Source organism: Brienomyrus brachyistius, chromosome 17 (assembly GCF_023856365.1).
Source record: "Brienomyrus brachyistius isolate T26 chromosome 17, BBRACH_0.4, whole genome shotgun sequence".
Lineage (NCBI taxonomy): Eukaryota > Metazoa > Chordata > Actinopteri > Osteoglossiformes > Mormyridae > Brienomyrus > Brienomyrus brachyistius.
The window spans coordinates 15680148-15706032 of record NC_064549.1 but is presented as its reverse complement, the minus strand read 5'-3'; the positions used below and the strand labels follow the sequence as shown (position 1 = coordinate 15706032).

Genomic DNA, 25885 nt, shown 5'->3' with positions numbered 1-25885 from the left:
TCTTAAATGCACACATACACTGAGGAGCCAAAACATCTGAAGCAGATAATGTTGACAATCCTGTGAAACTGTTGCATGTGAAGGTCTGGGATTACATAGCAAGCCAACATTCGGTACTCATACAGTAGTTGATTTGCTGGATGTAAAAAAACATGGGTAAAGACCTGAGTGACTTTGAAAAGGGCCAAATCCTTACGACCAGACGACTGGGTCACAGCATCTCCAAATTGGCAAGGCTTCTGGGGTGCTCATGGCCAGCCGTGCTACCTACTGAGAGTGGTCTTAAGAGGAGAAAACCATGATCCGCCGACACGGCATTGGATGATCCAGACTTGTCAATGCGATACATGAATGAAGGTTATCCTGTGTGGTATGAACCAACCGAAGGGTTATTGTGGCACAAAACGCAGATAATTTTAATGACGGTCATGATTGTAATGAGACAAGGCCCACAATGTCAAACCCTGCTGTACAGTATATGGGGATGTGTTGTGATTCCTGGGATAAGCTCTGGATGTTTTTCTGTAAGATTAATAGCTGCGACCTTTGTCTACTGCTTAACAAACAATCCTATCCACAGATAAAAAAAACACTTATCAAATACAAGGTTACACAAGGACAAATGAGACATTTGTACACGTAAATTGTGTTTATTTGGATTGTGGGAGGAAGCCGGAGTACCTGGAGGAAACCTGCCTGATATGGAGTGAATAGGCAAACTCTATAGTCATATAGCAGAGGGGGAAATCAGACACAAACAGAGGTTCCTATTCAGTGTAGTGAATGTTTAGTGCAAACGATTTCAAGGATATTAGCATTCTCTGTTTTCTACACTAGGGATGGACGATACCACTCACTTTCGTTTCGATCTAATATATAGGTTGGTGTCACAAATAAATTATCAATGCTGATATTTGGGCCCAAATTTGACAGTAAGACAGTTGGAGATTAATCATCACATTTCCCTTTCTCCCCCCGTATGGGTGGCCCCACCTGGTTATAGATCATGTTCTGCTCCTTATGATAATATAATCATTTAAATTACCAGATTAAAAAAAACATATTTAAATATCAGAATTGATTCTCAAAATGAAGCATTCAGATCAGAAGAACCAATTTTTAATTTCGATCTGAAGCTAAGCTACTCCTACTGCTGTGTTTTTGGTCCAAACAAATGGCAGTCAGGGGGATGTTTGGCTTGGTACCAGGGATCCAAAGAGATGGGATGATGCTTTGGGGGGTCAGTTACTGCTTCATTAGGTTCTGTCAAAAGAGAGAAGAGCTGGTGGAGCGGCGGCTCAAAGCTGTGCCCATCTTGACCTTGGTCTTACTGAGCTGTAAAGCATAACAACAGTGGACAGAGGGACTGGCAGGAAAGGGTCATAAGTATTAGGCCAAGTAAGGCAGCACAGAACGGAGATGTCAGTAATGAAAAAAACGGGGGAAAAATGGAAACAAGTCTACAAGTTCAGCGGAACTTTAAATGTGCAAATTCATTCAGCTGACAGTTAATCAAACATAATTAAGTCCTCAGCAGGAATGAAAACCAACATGCCCTCCAGCTTCTGAGGCTCAGAATTGCCCTCCCCTGCCTTAGATTATCAGCTGAGAAGGAAGCAAATCTTCAGTTTTGTTTCACACATCCTCTCATTGAAACCTTAAATGGTGCTTCTAGAGGCCACGTCTGCCATTCCTGCCTAAAGTGCTTTGAGGATCTCCAGCCTGAAGGTCTCATTCATAACCTGTTAAGCAGCTCCTGACAGTGTCTATCTTTTACAGCAGAACTAAAGGAAATACTGTGGTTGTAATGAAAGCGAGTATCACATAATACAGTTCCTCCATCCTCCAAGAGTACTATTAGAAAGGGCTCAAGGGAAAAACTCTGGGGAAAATAAATGAGAAAGAAAGTCTATAAGCAGTGCTTCATTTGTAAATGAGAAGGTGCCAGAACACAAAGGGCATATGAGAGCAAAGAGGTAATGAGGCTGGCGCATGTCCTGGAATGCGTGCAAAACACGGTGCTGAAAACTTGCTAAGTATTTTTAGGAATAAATCTAAACTAATAAATGATGTGAAACTGTGTGAGAAATTGGTCTGTAAATTAAAATAAATATGTTTTTTATTTTATGGGTGCATTTATGGGGTGGCACAGTGGAGCACTGGTTAGCACTGTTGCCTTACACCTCTGGGACCTGGGGGGTGTTCCATGAAGCAGGATTAACGGAACGTCTGACTTATTTTGACAAGTCTGGCTCATTTAAGTGGGAGTTCCGTTCCATCAACATGTCTTAAATGAATCTGTTCCCACACGTCGGACGTTCTTTGAGACAACGCTTAACTAAGCAAGACAGTTAACCTGGTCCGGAGCAGACTTGTTCACTTGCGTGAGATACCATGGTAAATCAGCAAGAATTCATTTAAGACACAATGATGGAATGGAACTTCCACTTAAATGAGCTAGACTTCTTGAAATAAGTCATACTTTCCCTTAATCGTGCTTCATGGACCCTGTGACATTCATTCATCCATCGTGTGATCGACATGCCTGGTACCCGCGCCACGCAGGTAAATGTAGGACCTGGATACGGGTAGAAGAGCTCAGTAAAGAATAAAGAGCTTCTGAGAACCGGCTACCAATGGAGTGCAGCAAACCCAGAGGAGACCCCTAGAAATCGAGCACTATGGCTTCTCAGAGGTACAGATTGGCGCTAACGCTTCCCACCAGCCACAGCAAAAGCACCGCAACCAGGACAAGTGTGATGCAGGGATGCAACTGATGGAGTCGAAGACCCACCTAAAACTGCAAAGCTGCAACAGGAAAGGGCCCCAGGACCCCTACCTCATCCAAATCCAACTGGTCCCCCAGAGACAGTGGGTCACCTGGTAAAGTCACTGGAAGCTGGTGCCAGCACTCCTAAGTCTCTCTCTCGGGGAACAGGATAACAGTGGAGCCCTAATCACTTTACTGGTTGGCTGTTTAGTCTGCGTTTTCCGCAGAGTGGCTGTGCCGGTATGTGTGCCTACTGAAGCCAGCCATGCTGACTGCACCTGTGGAGCAGGCAGAGGAGTCCTGGGTACAGTGCTTCACCCACCCCGGAGCCAGGCCTGCACTGCGAAGAGCGCCATGGAAGAGGAGATCGATAAATATATGCATGCTGCTACTCCCAACACCTCACCAGCAATCTCGCCCCTGGTGCCGCACACTCTGTCTCTGCTGCTGGGACCTGGGACACCTTATCTGAAACGATCCCACTTTGGCACAGCACCCTCACCCTGAAGAGCAGGGAAACAGCACGTGCCAGGTCAACTCCTGCAGCTGCACCCAGAGTGGACTGGCTTGGCAAAACCTGTGGCCTAGTGGACGGAACGCTCTGCCGAGCCCCGGAGGACAGGGGCTCCACTATCATGCTAATCCGCTTAGGCATGCTACCAGGCACTGACAGGGCCATGCTGGCTGGCTGGGAGGCAGTGAACATCCAGCTGACCTCCGTCATGGGTGTTTGCATAGCTATGAGGGGGAAAAGGCCAGACACAAGGTGGTACAGGAGGTCTGGATAGCTGACATCGCTGATCCCTGCATCATCAGACTAGACTTGCTAATTTACCTGGGGCCCACCTTCCTGAGAGAAGCATTACACCAGTGACACAGCCACAACTCCAGTCTAGACTACAGGGAACAGCACCACCGCAGCAGGGACACTTCCTGAGATCCAAAGCCACTTCCAAAGCCACTGTACCATCTTATATAAAAGGGAAGTGGTGGCTCTTGAGCTTCTGCCATTTATAGGGACCGCTGGTCCACTAGTTAGAGGTGCTGACGGAGTTCGACTTCAAGGTCCAGCATCATCCTGGGAAGCTGCATGGGAAAGAGGCCCTGCTTCACCGTGAACTGTTGCCAGTGTCGGATGCAGGACTGAGACCAGCTCACTGTGGTGTTGGCTTTTGCCCACCACTCAATCCCCAGCAGCTCATCATGGAGTAGCTCAGCAACTCTGTGCTAGTCAGGGTGAGGGAATAGCTGGATGTGGGCGGGCAACTGAGCTGGGAGGTAATCTCGGCCTTTAGCCCACAGACCAAAACCAACCACTCACAGTGGGGCAACCTAGAGAAACATGAGAGCCTGGTGTATACACACTGACAATTGTCATAGGGTGCAGGGGACCTGCTGCAACTGCTGGTTCCCCGGAGTCTATGCCACGTCGTGCTGAGATTGGTGCACAGAGCTGTCAGGGCTGGGCATTTTGGGGTAAAGAAGACACTGGGGCAGTGCTTTACTGGCCCAGGTGGGCACTGAGTTGTTTGTGTACTGCTGCGACACGTACGTGGCTAGGAAAGGTTCTAGCCAGCGGCCCCGGACTCCTATGCAGCTGTGGCTGGTGAGGGCCCCCATGGAGTGTTTGGGGGTGGATGTCCCTGGGCCCCCTTCCCTTCCCTAACTGAATGTTTTGATTTCAGCTGTGAATTCTGGGATTCTGGGCAACATCAAAATCAACGCTCTTCCATAATTTATAACCAGGAATGAAATATTATATGTCTCTATCAAAAACTTTTGCTCATACCGTTCTCCCAATTGGATATCAAAATACGGATTTTAAGGCAATAAATAAAATTATGACGCATTACTAACTCCAAATTGAACCCTATGTTTTTGGTGGTGACCCTTTGTTCCAGTCAGCCTGCTTGCTACTGCACTTCTTTCCGGTTTTGAGCACCAGAAGACCCCAAAGAACAGGCATTGATAGAGGACTTTTGTTACCTCAGCTTTGTGCAGGTATGCCCCCCACTGTTCAGCTGCCCTTGGGCAAATCCACACCCCCAACTCATTCCCTTCCCCCAGTCTCCCACCACACTCATATTTCAGTCATGTAGCCTTTTTCTGTCCCATGGGACAAAACTCGAGGTATGTTACTGTGGTTACCAGTGATTACAATAACTAGACATTCCTAGACATTGATGTTTGAAAATGTATGGCTGTATCTATTGTGATGTACAGAGTACAGTTTTTTTATTATTATTACTTGTAACCTTGATCCCTTGCAGAAACTTTAACAGAAGGATGTATTCATTAAAACCACTAGTGTTATACCTATCTATAAGGATGCCTCAGGGTACCTTGAGGATAAAAATATTCTCAGATTTTACTGATGTTCATTGCCATTCTTCTGTGCTCTGGGAACTTAAATCATTTTGAAAGGATATACACTATATTGCCAAAAGTATTGGGACACCTGCTTTTACACACACATGAACATTAATGGCATTACATTACTAATACATAAGCTTTAATATTGAGTTGGCCCACCCTTAGGAGCCATAACAACTTCAACGCTTCTGGGAAGGCTGTCCACAAGGTTTAGGAGTGTGTTTATGAGAATTTTTAACCATTCTTCCAGGAGAGCATTTGTGAGGTCAGACACTAATGTTGGACTAGAAGGCCTGGCTTGCAGTGTCCGCTCTAATTCATCCCAAAGGTGTTCTATTGGGTTGAGGTCAGGGCTCTGTGCAGGCCAGTCAAGTTCCTCCACACCAGACTTGCTCATCCATGTCCTTATGGACCTTGCTTTATGCACTGGTGTGCAGTCATGTTGGAACAGGAAGGGACCATCCCCAAACTGTTCCCACAAAGCTGGGAGCATGAACTTGTCCAAAATGGCTTAAAATGCTGCAGCATTAAGAGTTCCTTTCATTGGAACTAAGGGACCAAGCCCAACCCCTGAAAAATAACCAAACATCTCCCCTCCACCAAACATTACACTTGGCACAATGCAGTCAGGCAAGTACTGTTTTCCTGGCAGCTGCCAAACCCAGACTCGTCCATCGGATTGCCAGACAGAGAAGCGTGATTCGTCACTCCAGAGGACACGTCTCCATTGCTCTAGAGTCCACTGGCAGCGTGCTTTACACCACTGCATCCAACTGTTTACATTGCACTTGGGGATGTAAGGTTTGGAGGCAGCCGCTCGGCCATGGAAACCCATTCCATGAAGTTCTCTATGTACTGTTTTTCAGCCAATCTGAAGGCCACACAAAGTTTGGAGGCCTGTAGCTATTGACTCTGCAGACAGTTGGCGACTTCTGCACACTGTGCACCTCAGCTTGCATTTTCCCTGCTGTGTGATTTTACGTGTCCTACCTCTTCATGGCTGAGTTGCTGTTGTTCCCAGTTGCTTCCACTTTGATATTATACCACTGGACCATAGAATATTTAATAACAAGGAAATTTCATGAATGGACTTATTTTACAGGTGGCATCCTATCACAGTACCATGCTTGAGTTCATTGAGCTCTGGAGAGTGACCCATTCTATCCATTCCATCCATTTTATACTCATGTGGCTATGTAAATGACAGGAACACCTGAATTTGATGATTTGGAGAGGTATGTCAATACTTTTGGCAATATAATGTAGCTCCCTGCTCTGGACAGGATCTTATGACAGAAAATATTTTGTTTATAAACTGTCAGACAGAAGTTGTTTGCATTTATTCTTTACTTTTATTGTGGGGTCTGGATGTTTGTGTTTAAAAACCTTTGTTACTTTTCCATACTTATTCATGTAGATCAAACCTCTGTATTACATTGATATGTGCTCTGAATGGTTATTATGTCTGATGCACTGATGCTGTTGCTTATAGATAACGACAGACATACTGCAAAGCCATGTAGTTTTACATTCAGTCAATGGCCTTCATCCATTAAATGGTAACGCCAACAAGAAAATATACACAGATGAATATCGTTAAAGACAATAGCCCAAATGTATAGATTCCACTATTATAAGGCATGGTCTCCTGCAGGTTTTATAACATATTTTAACTAGTGCCATATTTACTGAATGTAGTGAAGTGCCTCATTATCCAAATAAGTATGTTAGTAATACCATTTATTGTATTATTTATACAATTATTATATGGACCCTTGCAGAGAATCAGTTTTCACAAAGTATAAATGGTTGCGCCCAGATGATACATAAACACAGCAAAGCATAAAGATGTGTAGAAAATGTTATCCATTCATTTTCCAAACCGCTTATCCTACTGGGTCGCGGGGGGGTCCGGAGCCTATCCCGGAAGCAATGGGCACGAGGCAGGGAACAACCCAGGATGGGGGGCCAGCCCATCACAGGGCACACTCACACACCATCCACTCCCACATGCACTCCTACGGGTAATTTAGCAAGTCCAATTAGCCTCAGCATGTTTTTGGACTGTGGGGGGAAACCGGAGTACCCGGAGGAAACCCCACGACGACATGGAGAGAACATGCAAACTCCACACACATGTATCCCAGGCGGAGACTCAAACCCGGGTGCCAGAGGTGTGAGGCAACAGTGCTAATCACTGCACCACCATGCCGCCCCAAAATGGTATCCATATAAGGAAAATTTTAATATGCAAATTTAATAAAGTTAAATCAAATTAATAATTCATAAACTATTGTGATTCACAATAGTTTAGACCAGTGGTCCCCAACCTTTTGGCCATCACGGACCGGCTTTATTCCATTAACATTTCCACGGACCGGGTGGGGGGGAGACAGGGGAGGGCGTGTTAAGAGACGTGCGGAGACGTGTAACTGTGCCAAACCTTTTTTTCCCCCCAAGAACCAATTTCATGTAAAACGATATTTTCACGGACCGGTACAGAAACAACTAAAAAACTAAGTGCGCAAACATACAACTCACCATCCCGCTGAATTAGTGGGAGCGCTGAGCTTGTTTCCCTCTTATGAGCCGGGTTGGGGGAGGGAGCGGAGACGTCTAACAATATTTAACTACAGTAAAATCCTGTTATTACGGACTTCAAGGGACCTGGCAAAACAGTCCGTTATATCCAGAGTTGCTGTATGCCCAGAACAAAGCTACATGACACCATTTAGGCTACTTATGCCACACCCCAGCATGTGGTATATATTATTATATTGTACATGTAGTAATCCATCTTTACCTGACCAAATGCCGAACAAAACTACAGCTAAAAGCGCCCCTGGGGATCAGATTGTTTGTTCATTATATGCGAAATTCCGTTATATGCGAGTCCACTATATCCTCTATAAATATATATATTTCTCCTGCATGTTCCTAAAGGTGTACGGTCTTGACCAGCGTACCTCGTCCGTTATAGACGATATTCCGTTATAAGCGAGTCCGCTGTAACGGGATTTTACTGTAATCACCAAATGCGTTTCCTTATCGCCACCTATGAGCCACAGATGGAAGTGTTTTCCAAAATAAAAACCTCTGCTATTCGTTCGCCGCGGCCCGGCATAAAAATGCTCCACGGCCCGGTGGTTGGGGACCCCTGATTTACACAATTTGTCACTGAAACAGACTTTCTAAACTGCACTCCACTTTATACCTTATCAAGGGCATTACTTTGGAGTGTTGGGGGGTGAGGTCCTCACCCATTTAAGGGTTGAATTGGCTGGTTTTAATTATTTGGGGGGGAGTTACAAGCCCCCATCCGTATACCTTGTCACATACACCTGGACAAGCAGTTGTTAAACATGGACGGGTATATGAACATTATTTGAAAGACGGTGTACTGTAATACACTACGTTAGTTTAACGTTCATGTTTCCTATGACGTTTATTCACCGCTTGGTGGCGACTTCTGCTTTATTTCCTGAATGGTTGTGGATGATTTGCAGACGCAACAACGTGACGTTGTGATTCGGCTTCACATGCTTCATCTCTTTATCTGTTGTCGTTTTCAATAAAAGTACAATAATACAAATGGTTCTACAATGGACCGTACTAATGATCTACAGTATTACTTTTACATATACATAAAAAATTAAATTTTGGGAAGATTCCAGTATCATTTTTTTGCTATGCCACACTTCTTTTTGAACGAGAGCTTTAATATACCCTGTTTTCGGTTGGAATTTGTAAGCACGTTATGTCCGTATAATGCATTATTAGCCTTTTATTCAAGTAATTTCTGGTCATTGTTACGAATGTCATTTCTATGACATTTTGTATCAATATATGTTTATCTGTTACATGAATATGACCTGCGTTAGAAATGTTTACTTATCTCAAAAGTATTTCCGTGGTATAACGTAACAATGCATACCTTTGACTGTACACTGCTAACTGGCGCAATATTTAACTTTTATTTCCGTGTATAGCACTCCCCGATTGTCATGGCACCATAAGCAAGCCCTGACCATTCATGGATGCGAATTTCCAATCAGGAACCAGTAATCGTCTAAAATGTGAAACTGCCTCCGACTTGTTGCAGAATGCAAAAGCGACCGCCAGAATCTAGTGATGGTAGTGACCGACCAAGTGCGTTTGCACAATAACACGCATAACATGAATAAAAACGGTGCACTATAAGCTAATATAACAATTTTATTTTTTACATATAGGATATAGTTAGATTGTGTAGGGTACAAGTCAAAATGGCTTATTCACTGGCTCAAGCAAAAGTGCTTTTCAGCCATTGCACTATGTAGCCAGAAGATAACGAGCTATACCTTACAGCATAACCATAGCGCGTCCAGAAAGGTTGCGGCCCAGGTCACACTGTCAAAACCACACATAGTAGCGCAGATATCACTTAATTAGTTACACGTACATAATGACAAAGTACATATATCACTTAGCATTCAGGACTACTTAACAAATTATGAAAAATGAACGGCAGCATTACATTATCGGACTAAAATTGTTACTTTTTATACAATTCTGGCAGAATGTTAAGTGAGGGGTGACTGCTACCAATCCAAGGTTACCCCCACCTTGCACCTTCAGTTTCAATAATCACACTTTAATAATCACAGACCTATGTCAGTATACATCTCTGCATATTCCCCCATAGACAAAACACACCAACCTAACAGCCATAAAATAAATTTTATTCACACAAGGCCAATATGCATTTTTGGCTTGAAGGACTAAAATATATATTGGTATACTGAATGATGCATCTTCTCTCCTGGCCCACAGTACCCCACAGAAATCATTTGTACAATGTGTTGTTTCTTAAAAAGAAAAGTTTTACTTTAGAAGCATTCAGAATGTCAACAAAAACAGCTGCATTTTTTATTGTCGCAATTACAGAGTGGTATTCAAAGTACAGCAAGGACTTCATATTACAACAAAAAAAGGGAAAAAAAAAATTTGCAAAGAAACAGCTACCCCACATAAAACAAGATCTTGTGCTATGCATCAGGAACAGGAAACCCACTACCTGCATGTTGTTTGACAACCCCTTTAACCAGGCAAGGCAAGGGAAGTAGCTTGGGAACTACCACAAAAAACAAAAAAAAAAAAAAAATAGGGCTAAGTCACTTTTTAGTGTTAACTTTACAAAAAAAGAGAAGAGAGGAACAAAAACTGTACAGCTTAAAAACATTTCATATACACAGCCTAACATTTCCTTGTTTATTTTTGTATTTGGAGACATAAGTGTACATGGGGGATAAATGATATTAAACAGGAACCTAGGCTCCGAGTAACAAATTTATTCATCATCTTCGTCCTCATCTTCCTCCTCATCTTCCTCTTCGTCTTCCTCATCCTCTTCATCATCATCGTCATCCCTTTTCTTGGCTTTCATTGCCACACCAGGGGCTCTCTTCGCAGAATCTGGTTTGCCCTTCGCACGGTAGGCCGCAATATCCTGGCAACAATAATGACATGTAGACTCGGCACTGCACATGTGCACATGCACTAACTTTTTAAAACCAACCCCCAGCAGCACCACATAGGGGAAGAGTGTGTTGCCTTCCCAGTAAGCTACAATGGAAGTTAATGACTGGGCACAAGCAGTCCGATATAATCATATTAATCTCTAATGATGTTTAATGTAAAACTGAATCAATCAGACACATTCCACCACAGGTTACAAGTTTCCTATATTTCGCTTCCAATGAAAACCACAAAGTTGTTAAGACACGCTTCAGAAAACTTGTTTTTCGCCATTAGAAGATTGCTTGCAGTGGGACATGGATCAGTGGTATGTTGAAGTGCACTGTTGTGGTACATTGCCATCACAAACTTACCTTGTCATACTTCTCCTTCAGTTTGGCTGCCTTCTTCTCATATGGCTGTTTGTCTTCGGCACAGGTGCTGTTCCACATCTCTCCCAGTTTCTTCGCTACATCCCCAATGGTCAGACCAGGACTCTCGCTCTTAATTTTTGGGCGATGGTCGGCACAAAATATGAAGAACGCAGATCTGAAAAACAAACATTCCTTCATTTGACCGTTTTCCTGTACCTTTGCGTGCTACAAGGCTATGAAAGCACTTTTAACAAATTCTTAACCATAAAGCAAGATGCACATACGGGGGTCTCTTAGGTGCATTGGGGTCCTTTGTTCTCTTCTTCTTCTCACCCTTTGGTGGGATATAGTTCTTCATTTCTCTCTCATAACGGACCTTGTCTTGTTTAGCCAAGTCTTCGAATTTACCCTTTTCCTTAGCAGACATTGTCTAAAAAAAACAATTAAGTTACTTCAGTCACTGAATGACACTACCTTAAACACACTCAAAGTTCAAATGGGAATCAATCATGCACCCATAACTTCTTGATAAACACTGTGACCAAAGGTACAACTTCAGTTACCCAATACTGTGTATACTGTGGTAAATATGAAAATGAGCTCAGGAAACTCCTGTCTAATGACAATTTTACCCTGTATCACACAACACACATAAAAAGATCCAAACCTTCCATCGTTCAGAGCATTTCTTGGAGAACTCAGAGAAGTTGACGCTGGCATCTGGGTGCTTCTTCTTGTGCTCCTCCCGACAAGTCTGCACAAAGTATGCATAGGAGGACATCTTGCCTCTTGGTTTCTTCGGATCTTTACCCATCTTAGTCACGCGTGTCTGTTTTAAATTAAGAACTACTGCATAAGCATTAAGACCAACAAAACTGTCCCTTAACATCATACCATTAACCTACTTCTATCAATTGAAATAATGCTATGTAGAGCTACAAGTTTATGCATGTCCCGTATTTATCAAAAATAAAAGACTACCTGTCTATTAAACCTTATTGTTCCTCCACTTGTATGTCCCCCAAAACAGGAGATGCAACTTCTAAGATGTGTTGTTTGAAACCCTAATGCTGTCCAATCAATCAGGGAGTGCTTCAGGATCAGAATATCCCTGGAATCAGACCACTTTACATTCTCCAAGTGCTTAGTGCTTTCCAGCCCTCAGGGCTCACTACAACTCTACCTTGGCTCTGCAGAAGTCAAACACGCTAAAAACTACTGTCTGAACTCAAGTCATTCCCCATGTTCCATCCTCTTCTTTATGGCACATCATCACCTCCAAAACCCAATACTTCTTAAAACTTGAGCACATGCTACCAGAAATTTCAGAACTATTTACTCTTTTCATGCTGTTTTCTGATTTGCACACATTTATTAAATTACGCAAAATAACCTCACTCCTCATGGTATGCCTCGCATATTAATTTCAGATTGGTTCTATTGTTATGGTACATAGTCATCTATGCATAATATTAGAGTTATGAACTAGTGCCACTAGACACCAGCAACAGAAATTACATGACACGTACTTCCAAGTAACTTAAGTCAGCAGTATGTCACAAGTCAGGATTTATGTACAAATCACATTTTAATTTAAACGTATCGCAATGACTACTACTTGTTCAAGGGGACAAATAGGCTTCTGCAATAGTGACATTGCAATAGTGAAAAAAAAGCAGTTACAGTGTATTTTATTATATAGAAAACGTCATATTCAACGATCAACTCGACACTGGGCCGTGCACTCGACTCTCGTACCCCAGGGCGATCTCCTGTTCACCGCCGTTCACATGTTTTTATACGCGTAAGCCTCGACTAATACCAGTCCCCTATTTATTTGAACACACGCCCCATTATCAACCTGGTAAAAGTTCAGGCGACACCGATCAGTGAAATAACGCAGTGAAAACGCGTCCCCTAGACAACCAAGGGGATTTTATAAGTTCCCAGTCTAAATTTACGACTGGGGCGAACTTACTCAAAAGTGCCAAAGATGACAGTAGTGTGAAGGATGTCTTCAATATAGTAACTTAGGTAAAGCAAATCAACCCGCAAATTATGCATCCGAAAGTCGTTTAAATTGTATATGTGGGCGGAAAAAATTGCCTAACCCGTAATTAAAAATAGCATTAATAAATTTATTCACGTTTATATATGTAATAGGTTACACAAATGATGTGTAAAACGTGTACACATTATACTTTTATTCTGTCAAAATTATTTAAATGTTATATTTCCACCAAAGTATAACCCATTAGGGGACTTGGGGGACAGTTCCTAAAGCTAGCCAGTACACCACTATCCAGTCAATATGGCGTTATTTTAGCTTGCTGGGAGAAAAGGAGGTCAGCAGCGTATTTCTTCTTCCATTTTGTGAAAATGGCTTCCTTATGAGAGAAAGTCCCCTTCAAATGTCTCCTCCATTTAAACCGGTCAGATATTTTTACAAGCGGCGCGTCCTTTGCCGTTTAATCCCCTCCAAGGATGCCGACGCGCCGCTCCGGGTGTATGTGGCGGTAGGATCCGCACCATACGGGCTCCATGCAGTTAGCAAGCCTGCTAGCTCGTCTTCCGTAAGCGCGGAATGGCCGCTTGTCACCCTCGGCTACATGCTAGCGCGCTTTAGCCAGCGCAGGGAATATGGCTCCTTTCCTTTGTGTCGCTGCTCAGCCATTACCAAGCAAGGGAAGGCGGAATGGGAGGGGGGACCCACCTCTTTTTATACCAAGATTACATGGGCATATCGCGCACACTGAACCGTGGGGACCGCGCGTCTGGAAGCAGTATCGCTGCTTCTTTCTCTCTCCGCCGCGAAATTGACAAGTTTTCCGGCCGGTTCGGGGCAAAAAGCGGTTTTAAAAAGTTCAGGCTGAACTGCGCTCCGAGCGCGGCTCTCACTGCCTGCGCACTGGCTCTGCCTCAGTTCCTATCCGTGCGATAATGTAGTCAGCCATATTACAGAGGCTTAAGTGAGAGGCATGTCTTCAGTTAACATTACAACCCGAGAAGTAATTATATATATATTTAAAAAAAAAAAAATAAAATATTAACCACAAATCTAAAAAAAATTAACAAGAAATTTCATATTCGCGTTTCGCACCATTAAAGGCGCCGTTTCTTCTTCGTCTCAGTTCCCAGCACGGGATCCTGTCTCTAGTCTCAAGCCATTTAGCGATAGCCACACCGCTAACGATCAGGCTTCGCTGGTTTGGGATACAGATTATTTAATAACTTAGGAAAGCTAGTACCAGAATGTAATTAAAATATCGCCTTATTAGGAAATGCACAGTACAGCCTAGTGACTATGCGTTTTATTTCATTATGGGCACGTAAAAAATACAATAGTTTAACAGAAAAGTCTACATTAGGAATATCACTAGAGATGCTTCTCGTTTAGTACGAATGAAAATACGAAACATCAATGTGCGCCCTAGCTTAGCGAACGTCACCCAGCCAGCGAAATAACGATGACTACATATCACAGCTAAGTGGCTAATGTATCTTGTTTTAACTGAGTACACAAAGAGACGAAAGGGGTAAATCGATACCGAAATATTGCTAATAATTTTTATCCATATTAAGTATCTTCTTTTTTGGTATTATTTTTAACGAGTCGCTTGCTACAGGTTCGCTTATATACTAGCTAGACACTTACCCAAGGTTGCCGCTCTATCTTAATGCAGTGCAATGGCTGTATGTGAGCAATAGCAATACGCAGTACCCTCAGTCTCCAGCCTCTAACATTACTCGCAGTCTCAGCCAGTCTCCGCTCCCATTGGCTACCGCCAACACCATGATTATTTTGATTCGTTGTTGACTTTTCATTGTCCTAATAAGAGGCGCGCTTCAATTGGCTATTACTGAAGAAGCGTCATCAAAGTTTTCAGTGGCGCGTTTATATGAAACAGAACAAAGAAACATCTGACATGGGCCTCATGCTTTATGCTGGATGGTTGAAGCATGTAGCCGCGTTTGTCACAGTGCAGACCGCTGTATGGTGAGAGTGCTGGGAGTTGGGAGGGGGAGCTGGAGCCCGCCGAGTTTTGTTTTAGTTTCTACAGTTTTGTCTCCCATACATCTGCTTGCCATGTTCAGCACTGCATTTTCTCTGTTACTAACGAATTTGTTGACGGTTTTTTTTCTTTTACTGGTGACAGTTTTAACTGGTAACAGTTTTTTCTGCGCGTTTATCTTTTAACTCTCTTTCCAATATTTATCGTTGAATAAGCGTTGTAAAATTAATTATTTGGCAAACAGTAGTACTGACATTGTATTGTATCCTGTCTCGTTAGAGGTCTCCAAGAGTGGCTCCCATATTTAATCTTTGTTGATTACGCTATTCAAGAAAACGCTTCATTATTAAAGACTAATTAAGATTGTTGGTTATTCATCAGTTTACAGAACACTGATGGCTTATCGCAATTGTTTCCAACCCCCTTACGTGTAAATACAGTTACTGTTTGCCAGTTTCTTTTATGTGTTATACGGTTGTATTTCTGATCCGATTATCTTTGTCCGTTTTGTGGATTCATTGGTTGTCTTTCAAATTATACTGATTGAGTTTTGTATTTTAGTATTTCTTATTCGCCGTTGTATAACTTTTGGTAATGTGGCGTATTAAATATTTGATTGCTTATAAAGAGCTAACGCGAGGATGGCATTTTCTAATGGAACGCTTTGAACATACGGGAAAGATGTTGACGGTGTTTTATGGCGCAATGAAGTTGATGGGATCTATCCCAAAACAGTGTAAGGTGGCTGTTTCATGTTTAATGAAACAGACCTGAGACCAGCATATATTGGCAGCTGTAAATTTTGTAAACATACATATAGCGTAATGCTGGAGGGCTGATCAGTAGGACTGATTTAGGTAGTTACCAGCGCGCTTTGTGTAAATGAATGTGTAGTTGTATATTTATGTTGTAAATAGTAATTGTAACTGTGTAATATTTACAGCAAGATGTGTGTGACTGTGTAAGGGTCAGTTACAAATAAGTGCTGGCAAAATCTTTTAAAAACCTGTTTTGAGATTATGTAGCCTGCCAGGTTTGTTAATATGTTTTGTATTCATGTTGGCTTCATGTCATTTGAAATGAATGTACACTGTATATTTTTTTTTCCTCTGTCTGGAGCAGGGGTAGGCAGTCTGCATCCAGAAAGGGCCGTTATACGTGGGCTTTTGCTGCTACTCCATAATTAAATTACTAGCTATGGGAGTCCTCATACCTGGCCTTGAACAGCTGACCTAAAGATTACCCAAAAACCTTTATACACACTGGCCCTTTGAGGATAAGGTTGCCCACTCCTGACCAAGAGTGTATGTAGGCCTACATGTATTCATAAAAGTAATTACTTATTACAATTTTAAAATGTCACAGAAAAACAGATTGTAGTAGGATTATCTCCAAATTTAAATGTGTTTTGCAATATTGAGCTGTACATATGGGTCAAGGGCATAATGCAAATTTTTTTTGTGTGTGTGTGTGTGTGTGTATCCATATGGTTTGGTTAATTTGGAACGCATCAGAATTAGAAAATACATGTATAAATTACATGCATTCTTTTTCAAGTGTAAAATTTGTTCGAGTCCAAGACCTACTCTAAAAGTCTAAAGTTTCTGTTTTTAATTTATTCTGAGGAAATATTTGGAGTATGATGGTAAAGATGGTGTGTAATCGTGAAAACTTTGTACCAAATACAGGTCATCCTCGACCTATGAAACTTGCGAGTGATCGACTTTACAATCGTTCTCAGCAAGACGGCAAATATTTGGCCACGACTGTGCTGTGTCTGGCAGCTCGAGTGTTGCCCAGAGTGAGCTTTTGCCCTGCAGATCAGGTCAGGTTGGGGAGCATGCGCTGATGCAGCGCCTTGCTGCACCCACCACATGATGAAACACCTCAGGCGATCCCCCCAGGCAGACACACGGTCCAGTCTGACCCTCCGGAAATGGCCAATCATCTGCGACAGCCAGGTGTTACATGGGCGTCCTCTTGGCCTGGTCCAGCCAGTCGGGTCCTCAGCAATGAGGATCCTGTGAGCCAGATCAGCCTCAGGGAAACGTGCCACATGGCCATAGTGCCAGAGCCGATACTCCTTCACATTGCAGGTAATACTTCTCTTTGGGGACTCCTTTAGCAACTGCTTGTTCAACACAAAGTCAATCCAGCGGTACCCAAGGATTCTCCGAAGAGACACAGTACCAAAGGAGTCCAATCTTTGTCTCAGTTCACTGGATAGTGTCCAAGTCTCACAGCCATACAGCAAGACAGGGAGCACCAGGGCTCTAAGGACTTGGACCTTCATTCTCTTGCAAAGATATCGGGACACACCCCTTTCAGGCAGCCTCATGAACCCCATGCTCTCCCAGTCTGTCTACTGACTTCATAGGAAGAGTCACCAGAGACATGAATATCACTGCCAAGGTAAGTAAATCTTTCGATGAGGTTGACATTCTCCTTGCAGATACACACTACTGATGGCTGTCATTAAAGGCCTGGCAATCCCAGACACTCATGGTGCGTTTGATTATTTCTTTACGAGTTGGAACTCGGATGAAAACATCACGAAAAATGTCACTTCGCATCAGAAACACGCGTCTTGTATGATGTTGATGTCAGGCAGAATTTTCTTGTCTGAGTTGCCCTGTGATGTAATTTCAACATGGCGGCTTACATACTCAACAGTAATTCTATGTATATAAATCGTTTAAAAATGTTTATTTTGTTAAATGTATTACAAATAAATGTAATTGCACGTGTTCGATTTAGAGAATTACGTATCCTGACCGTAAACAGTATCCTAGCAGCAATATCAGATTTTTACCAGACTTGTTAGTGTCTTTGTGGTCTGTAGTTTGTTTGCGTCTTGAAAAATGCGTCGCTCTGAATGTACTAAAATATTTTATAAAGCTTTTAATGTGGTTTGACTGGTTCATGTTTCTTGTTTGTCTCTCCGAAAAAATAATCTCACTACATCTGCTAAAATATAAAGAAGCAACAACACACGGCAGCGTGTTCATGGAGGCAGCCATGATTGTTCCAATATGTGGTAGCTCAAACGGGAGATTGTCGGACGTCATGTCACTCAACTCGGAATTTCCGAGTTCCAAGATAAAAACAAACGCACCTTCAGACTTCTCGCTCAGTCTCTAAAGAGCCCCGATCAGAGCCTCCATTGCCTCCGTGAAGATCACATAATCGTTGGCAAACCCAAGATCAGTAAATCTTTCTTCAACAGACTCCCAACAGCTGCTGGACCCCATTACCCTGCCCAACACCCTGTCCATGCAAGCACTGAACAGAGCAGGATCAAGAACCCACCTCTGGAAAACCCCAGAATCAACTGGGAAGAACATAGAGGTTCTCCCTCCACTCTGCACAGGACTTACAGTACCAGTGTACAGGCTGGCCATCACGTCCAGCAACTGCGTGGGGATCCTTCAAAGTCTCAGGATGTCCCACAGAGCAACTCGATCAACTGAGTCAAACGCTTTATGAAAATCAACAAAGGCTGCAAAAAGACTTCTGCCGATATTTGCGTGTGCGCTCAATGAGAACCCTCGGTGAAAGGATGCCGTCAGTGGTTAGACTTCTTAGGCATAAAACCAGGCTGCTCTGGTCACTGGTAGGCAAGCAAGTGATCACAGATCCTGTTAAGGATGACCCTAGCAAGGATTTTGCCCAGCACAGTAATGTGCTGATTCCTCTGAAGGATGTGGCTCACTAGACCACTGATGGAGTGTCAACTGCTCACAGATTCAGTTAACAAATGCCTCATTTGCCTTCAGAACCCTCACAACCATCCTCCTCAGTTACCAGTACGGACTGGAATTGCCACATCACATTAGAGTCACACACAGCTGTGTGCTAACTCATCAGAAACAGACTGATCTTGGAGTCTGGCCGAGTTCATCTTCATTCTCTTAGTAGGTGGTATCCTACTGGATCTAAACTGAATCTTTAGAGTAGTAACAACAAGTCTATAGTCAGAAATTACAAACTGGTCACTTCTGTAGACCCTGCAGTTCTGCAGGAGCCTCTAGCATCTGCCCATGAGGATTTGATTGATCTCTTTCGCTAGTATTGGAGTACCAAGTCTAACGATGCAGCTCAGAGCACAGGAACCTTTCGAAAAGTCAAGGAACATGAAGCCACTCTCACTCTCATCCTGCTCTCCAAATGTATAGGGACTGACATAATCCTAATATTGTTGCCAGCCTTGTCAGTGCCAATGGTCATACTGAAGACACCCATGATCAGAGGAGTGTCAGCTCATAGGCACCCATCAACCATAGAGCAAAGTTGCGAGTGAAAGGTCTCCCTAAACAAGACATCGCTCACCGCAGTTGGAGCATATGCTGAGGAGACACCCAAGGAGTACCTTACCCTGAGCCTCCTAATACACTTGTTTGATGTCAGTCCTTTCACCATCATCAGAAGGAGCCAATCGACCACAACAACAGCTACTCCCTGGTTATGGCAGCCATCAGAGCAACCAGACAAAAAGTAGGTGTATCCACCTGCAGAAATCTGACTACTCCCCAGCCTGTATAATGTGGAGTTTACAAAGCTCCCGTGACGGCAGAAGAAGATGGTCATCTTACCGGATAGACAAGACGTTCCTCGCACCTACCCAGATGGGCCGCATCAAACTGGGACCCAAGTGCCGCCATGCAGTGGGTGACGCCTCAGCGCCACACCAGCCCTGATCCCCAACAGGCCTGACCCTATTAGCTCTTCGACGGTTTAGTGTCCTCCAGGGATGAGGCTGCCGAAAGCTTTCCCCTATCGCCTTCATGACGCGTGCAGTCTTCCTGTGGGTGGCAGCAGCAGCGTTGCTCCCGCAGAACCTGTTTGGACCTAACTGCTGGGAAGTGTTTTCATGGTGGCTGGAGTGCCAAACCCGTATTTATCTAGAGCATTATTATTAAAGCTCCTTAAGGCAAGGATACAATGATTATGTTGCATGACTTTGGTGTTTTTGAAATGTTTATCTTTAATGTATATTTCTATTCCATTCACTTACAATTGTAAGCAATATATAATGCAATATACGCATGTAATTTTATAATGTAGCAGAAAGAAGTGGCTGAATAGTGAACATGAGCAGCAGTTTAAAAGACCTAGAACTCCAGTAATTCAGTGATAGGAGATATATTACTCAAAGATTAAACATTTACACCTGCAAATAGTTTATTATATTTCTGCTATTTCAAAATTAATACTATGTAATACAGCATTTTCCCCCTAATAGATGCTACTTTCAAGCAAGGAAAAAGTGACTCATCACAGAGCACAAGTGAATGCTGATCCTGCTGCTATGGCCAATTATCTTGCCAAAAGGAGTGGAAGGTAGTTTACAGACACACAGGCCCTGTTTACACTTGGCTTTAAAATGAGTCTTGGGAGGTCGGATCACCAGTGGATAGCTGAGACACCTCACCATTTGCACCTGTGTCTGTCACGCTTCCCCAGTGTGTCCAGCTGACCACTTGTGTTCAGATTTTATTGCCTGCGTTAATGCTGCTAGGAGGTCAAATGACCTTGCACCTAGATATTACAGTCTCTGTCACCATACAAGAGCCAGATTTGTTTAGCACGGGCTAGCTAAGAAAACAAAAATGCCTGGTTACGATAGGAGTCATCTACTTTTTTTTTGGACGGAATCTTCTGTCCAAATGGAAATTAAGCATCTGGTTTCACTTGCGCTCGCTAAGCGTCGGGCAGCAAAGCAGAGCAGAAAAGCCAGGAAATTGGGCTAGCAGGTGTTTTCGAGCCCTAGGACTAGGATTGGACAGATAGTGAACATTATCAATATATACAATATTTTTTTCCAACCCAATATATGTGAAAAAGGTGTGTCTGTGTAAAACAGTATTCAGTGATAATTACAACTAATTTTATTTTCACCAGATCAAACTGTGTTATAGGATTAAAAAGACAAACACAGGAAAAATCCTTTTTCTCCCTGCAATTCGGTAGTAAACACAGCCCACCCAAAAGACAGGATTTTTTTTAAACAATGTGAGCGTACTAAAACATAGCTTCCAATCGGGATTTTTTGTGATTATGTTGGTTATTATTATAACTCTCCATTCTTTCTGTTTTGGGCATTGTTTACTTTTGTTATACAATAATAACCATGGCCGGTGTGCTGTTTATTTGGGCAATATTTCCTGCTCCTGTTTCATCTGGGGAAAACAAAAGCTAAAAGAATGCCTTAATTAAGTCTTGAGTAGTTCTTGCATTTCTGTCGAGTTATAAACGTAATAAAAACTCTTTCACATGCAAGATCTGCATTTGGTTGTAAAACCTTCTGCTCGGTACTTCTGTCTTGTGACAAAAACTGACGTTTTATAAATTCATGTAAATCAAATGATATGCTGTACAGTTTTAAGGGCATTTTAACAAACAACATTATCTGTGTTTGCTTGTGAACAGAAATGCAACATAGGCTATAAAACATGTTATCAACGATGAGAATACATGTTTAGAAAATACCATTAATTTAGATATTTTTTGCAGCAATGATCTCTAATGCAAATTCAGATATTGGCCCAACCCCACTTCAGGCAGCAATGTGCAATCCATGGGCTACAGTTCTGGTTAGGAAAGTGGATTGGTCATGGTGTTCTTATGTGGACTTCTAGTGTCTGAACACTGATCTAGGACTCATATCTGCTGCCCTGGAGGGATGACGTGCGAAATCACTTCACCATGTCCGTGTGGATCAGAAAAGTGGCTCTGGACATCTGGCTCAAGACTGCTATCACCATTGGTCAGGGTCTATGGCATTTTCAGGCCATGCCTGCCACCGTTGAGAGATTGATGGAGCGAGTGCATAATTTTCCTGGACAATCTGCTTGCTCACGCTGCTGATTTGGATGGTATGCTTAACATTGTTACTTTTGTTACTGCCAATCACACGGTCGCCTGTGCCTCAAACCCCATAAACACTCCCTGGGTCACATAGTGAATAATGAGGCAGACTCCAGAAAGATTGATGTGGTAAAATTGGTGGTTTCCTTCAGTTGGACGCTGATCCTCCCCAAGTGCAATTACTGCATGATCCGCCATGAGCTCCTGGTTGTCATCCTAGCCTGTCACCATTTACACCCCTCCTTGGATGGCACTTCTAGCTGTGCGCCAACCACGCGTCCCTCACCTGGTTCACTCCGAAGGATAAGTGGTGCACTGGCTGGAGGCCCTCCTGAGGTATGATTTTGAGGTTCAGCACCAGCTGACCAGGCTCCATAGCAGCATAGGCACCCTCTCTTGTCGTGCCTGTGGGACAGAAGAGTGCCGTCACTGCCACTGTGCTAAGAAGTGCTGGTGGGTTTCAGAAGAAGCAGCAGTGGCACAGTAGGACATGGATGATGAGGGATTAGAGATCATCGATAGCCAATGGCTGCAGGTGAAGCAGTTGAGTGACCCGGTGCTGGCTGCAAGTGACAAAGCACGCTCAACCTAGAAACCAAGACCATCTACTGGGGACCCCTCAAGGAGCACGATGGGCGCTGGTGGTTCCCGGATGGAGTGAGGTACCTGCTGCAGCTGCTGGTACCCCTAGAGCCTCCATCCTTTAGGGTGGTGCACAGTGTGATGGGAGCCAGGCACTTTGGAGCAGCAAAAACACTTGGAAAGTTGGGAAGTCTCTTATATTGACTCAGCTGCAGACAAGATGGAGTACTACGTGTCCATTGCTGTGACGCGTGCACCAGACAGCAGGTCCCAAGCTGCCAGTCCCAGTCACTAATGCAACAGTACCAGGTGGGGTGGACATCCTGGGTCCTTTCCCTGACAGTGATGCCGGGAATCATTAGCTGCCCATAACCATGGATTATTTCACCAAGTGGCCTGAGCCATGTGTGGTTCCTGGCCAAAGTGCAGTGTCCACAGTTGAGAAGCTTGTAGAAGATTTTCTGTTGCTTCAGTGTGCTGGAGGAGCTGCACAATGACCAGCGGTTGAACTTTTATAGTGCAGATATTTGGTGAGGTCCGCAAGCAGCTGGAGAAGACCCTTGAGAAGGTATTGAGAAGACCCGCATGACTCCCTTTCACCCTCAAAGTGATGGGCTGGTGGAGCAGTTTAATCACACACTAGCTGTTCAGCTCGCCATCCTCATCGCCGACCACCACCTGCTCCTGTTTATGTGGATATACTGAACAGCGGTGCAGGAGAGCAGTCCGTACATGCTGGCCACACTGACATTTGGGAGGGAGCTACACACGCCAGTGGACTTGGTGTGCAGGCCAGCCCCAGGGCAAAGGTGCTGAAATGGGGATGAAACCGGTATTGGTTTTGCGGTACAATTTTACGGATTCATTTTTTACTTATTATAACCATGCTTGATAACCCTGCTTTGGAAAACTCATGTTAAATACTAGAGATGGAAAGTTCAGATCCAGAAAGTACAAATCCAGACCAAGGTTTTGTTTCAACCAGCCAGAAGAGTACTCTGTGATGGTTTTTCTTTATGCTCAACTGGTAGATTAAAACAAAACCTTGGTCTGAATTTGTACTTTCTAGGCTTGAACGTTGCACCTCTATTAAATACTGTCCAGCATCAACCAAAGTTGGCAACAGTCTCCCAGATGCAGGACAAACACTGGTATCTTTTATTCAGTGAAAACATGGCCATTGGCAGTGACAACGCTTTGGAGATTTTTAATGTTGTACATTTTATATGTTTACATAAGGTGCTGGCTGTTTAATGTTTAATGTTTATGCAAAAAAGTGCAGAGTGCTGCAAATTTTATTTGTGATTTTCAAAATAAATTCAGTTTATGTATCAGTACTTTTTGAACATTTTCAGCACCTTTTAATAATACAGTGATGATAATTGTGGTTGCTATAATCATGATTTTACATTTTCATGCTGTTTCTTCTCAGTACTGAAGAAGTCAAGTACTTCAGTGTTGGGGCTCCATTTTGGGTCTACTGCCCAATTTTCAAAAAGGGGTATCCTCCTAAGATGGACAGTCACTGGAGGGGACTCGATCAAAAAATGCTGTGGTCCTATACTGGGATCACCTGTTGCTGTATTGCCCCCTGACCTGACCTGACCCCCCCTGCTGCAGCTGTGGAGGACAGGCTGGGAGAGCAAGGTATGTCAGGGACCTCATGGATTAACAGGTCAATAATGCCAACAATGCTGGCCTCTTGTGTATCTGCGTATCTTTGTGGTGGACTTGGGTGTTGCCGTGGATGACTGAGCCCATAGGTGGGAGCGGTGTGATGCTGCAACATTGATCAGCAGGACTGATAATGCAGATACTGGCATTCTTTGTGCTGCATTGCATGTATCAGTAAATATGGTAATTTAATATATGTATTTGTGTATATATGTTGTAAATAATAATAAATGTTATAACTGTGTAATGTTTACCATGGATTGTGTTAACATATAACTGAGAGTGCAACTGTTCCATGTCTGTGCCACTGCCAATCTCAGACTAGTGGTGAGTTGTGAGTAAAAGCTATACCTCCATTTTCAATGAACTGCCTCCTTCATTAAAATGAACCACACTCTCACTACAATATATATATAAACATAGTTTGATATCAGAATTGTATCGCACTACCAAAATTTAAAAATGATACAATTCTGTCATTTTGCAAATTTTAATATTTTATAAGTTACACTTAGTGGACGTGCGGAATCTGCGATTTGGAGAGAGACACAGTCACAGTCATTTCATGTTGCCAGTTGCCCGCCTCTAGCCTATAAACAGGGTAGCAGAAGTGAGAAACCACTACAACGGGGCAACACCTTTCACACTCACCCTGACTTTCATAAGACGTTTAAAGATGTTCAAGTGGGCATGATAGGGTCAAAATGTAGTGGTTTTTTTTGGTACGCGTTTGTTTAAAGTCATATTTAGCCTATAAGTGACTTTATTCGTATATTTGCTCAGTGATGCTAGGCTACACGACGAACAGAACAAACACAGATATAAACCTAATGTTAGTTTATTATGGAGGTTTTGTAATGGCTGATCCGGACCCCCCGCGACCCAATAGGATAAGCGGTTTGGAAAATGGATGGATGGATAATATTTAAATGGGAATTTTTTACAGTAACAATTTGGTATTGATACTGAACTCAGAATTTTGGTATTAATCCACCATAGCAACATTAGATTGATATTTGCAGTTGACTGAGAGCTAATGAGAGTTACATCTTCCAGTTTCATTTTTAAACCTTTTATCTTGTGATGTGTGATAGTTTTCACTGATGAAATATGATTATATATATTCTATTCATATTAATTCGGATAAGCAGCGACTTTGTAAATTACAAAAATGTCACTTGTTCTCTAACCTTGCTACTGAAGTACTATTATCAGCGAGGGGAAAAGTTCAGCGTTTTCCACGTCAGCTGTTCCACGTCAGGTGCTTGCAGTGCGCTATGCAGTGCACTGTGCAGTGTGTGAATTCTGAAATGGCATTAAGTGAAAGGTATGTTTGGATGCTTTTATTGATCAGTTTAGAAATAATGTTAGCACAAACTCATCATGGTGGAAGACACAGTGCGACAAGGTTTTCTCCAGGTATGTGCTTTGGCTGTCTTGAGTTTATGTAGGGCTGCACGATATTGGAAAAATTTCAATGATCGCAATACGTAGGCAGGGATGGCTTAATGGTTAGGGAAGCACGCTTGTAATTGAAAGACTGCAGGTTCAAATCCCCAACCAACAAGGTACCACTGAGGTACCCTGAGCAAGGTACCGCCCCCAAGCACTGCTCCCCAGGCGCTGAATTAGCTGCCCACTGCTATGTCACATTGTCACATATGGGTTAAATGCAGAGAACACATTTCGTTGTTGTGCACTGTGTGCTGTGATGTGTCAACAATGACAATTAATCG

At 43.1% G+C, this 25885-nt stretch overlaps 1 protein-coding gene across 1 annotated transcript; it reads right to left on the bottom strand.

Annotated features, from left to right (window-relative positions):
• Nucleotides 1-9340: 9340 nt before the first annotated feature.
• hmgb1b (high mobility group box 1b) lies at nucleotides 9341-14715 on the bottom strand. Its single transcript, XM_048980717.1, has 5 exons — nucleotides 14669-14715; nucleotides 11681-11842; nucleotides 11298-11443; nucleotides 11014-11188; nucleotides 9341-10631 (listed from the first exon to the last, which is right to left on the bottom strand). The coding sequence occupies exons 2-5, from the start codon at nucleotides 11825-11827 to the stop codon at nucleotides 10473-10475; spliced, it is 627 nt and encodes a 208-aa protein (XP_048836674.1). The 5' UTR covers nucleotides 11828-11842; nucleotides 14669-14715; the 3' UTR covers nucleotides 9341-10472.
• Between the last annotated feature and the right edge of the window lie 11170 nt (nucleotides 14716-25885).

What these genes read in the sequence shown, in the direction of transcription:
- hmgb1b (XM_048980717.1), bottom strand. Translation starts at nt 11,827, where the DNA reads ATGGGTAAAGATCCGAAGAAACCAAGAGGCAAGATGTCCTCCTATGCA. An exon ending in AATGCTCTGAACGATGGAAG is followed by an intron (nt 11,444 to 11,680) that starts GTTTGGATCTTT and finishes TGTTTTTTTTAG; the next exon opens with ACAATGTCTGCTAAGGAAAA. An exon ending in TGAAGGAGAAGTATGACAAG is followed by an intron (nt 10,632 to 11,013) that starts GTAAGTTTGTGA and finishes TATTGTTGCCAG; the next exon opens with GATATTGCGGCCTACCGTGC.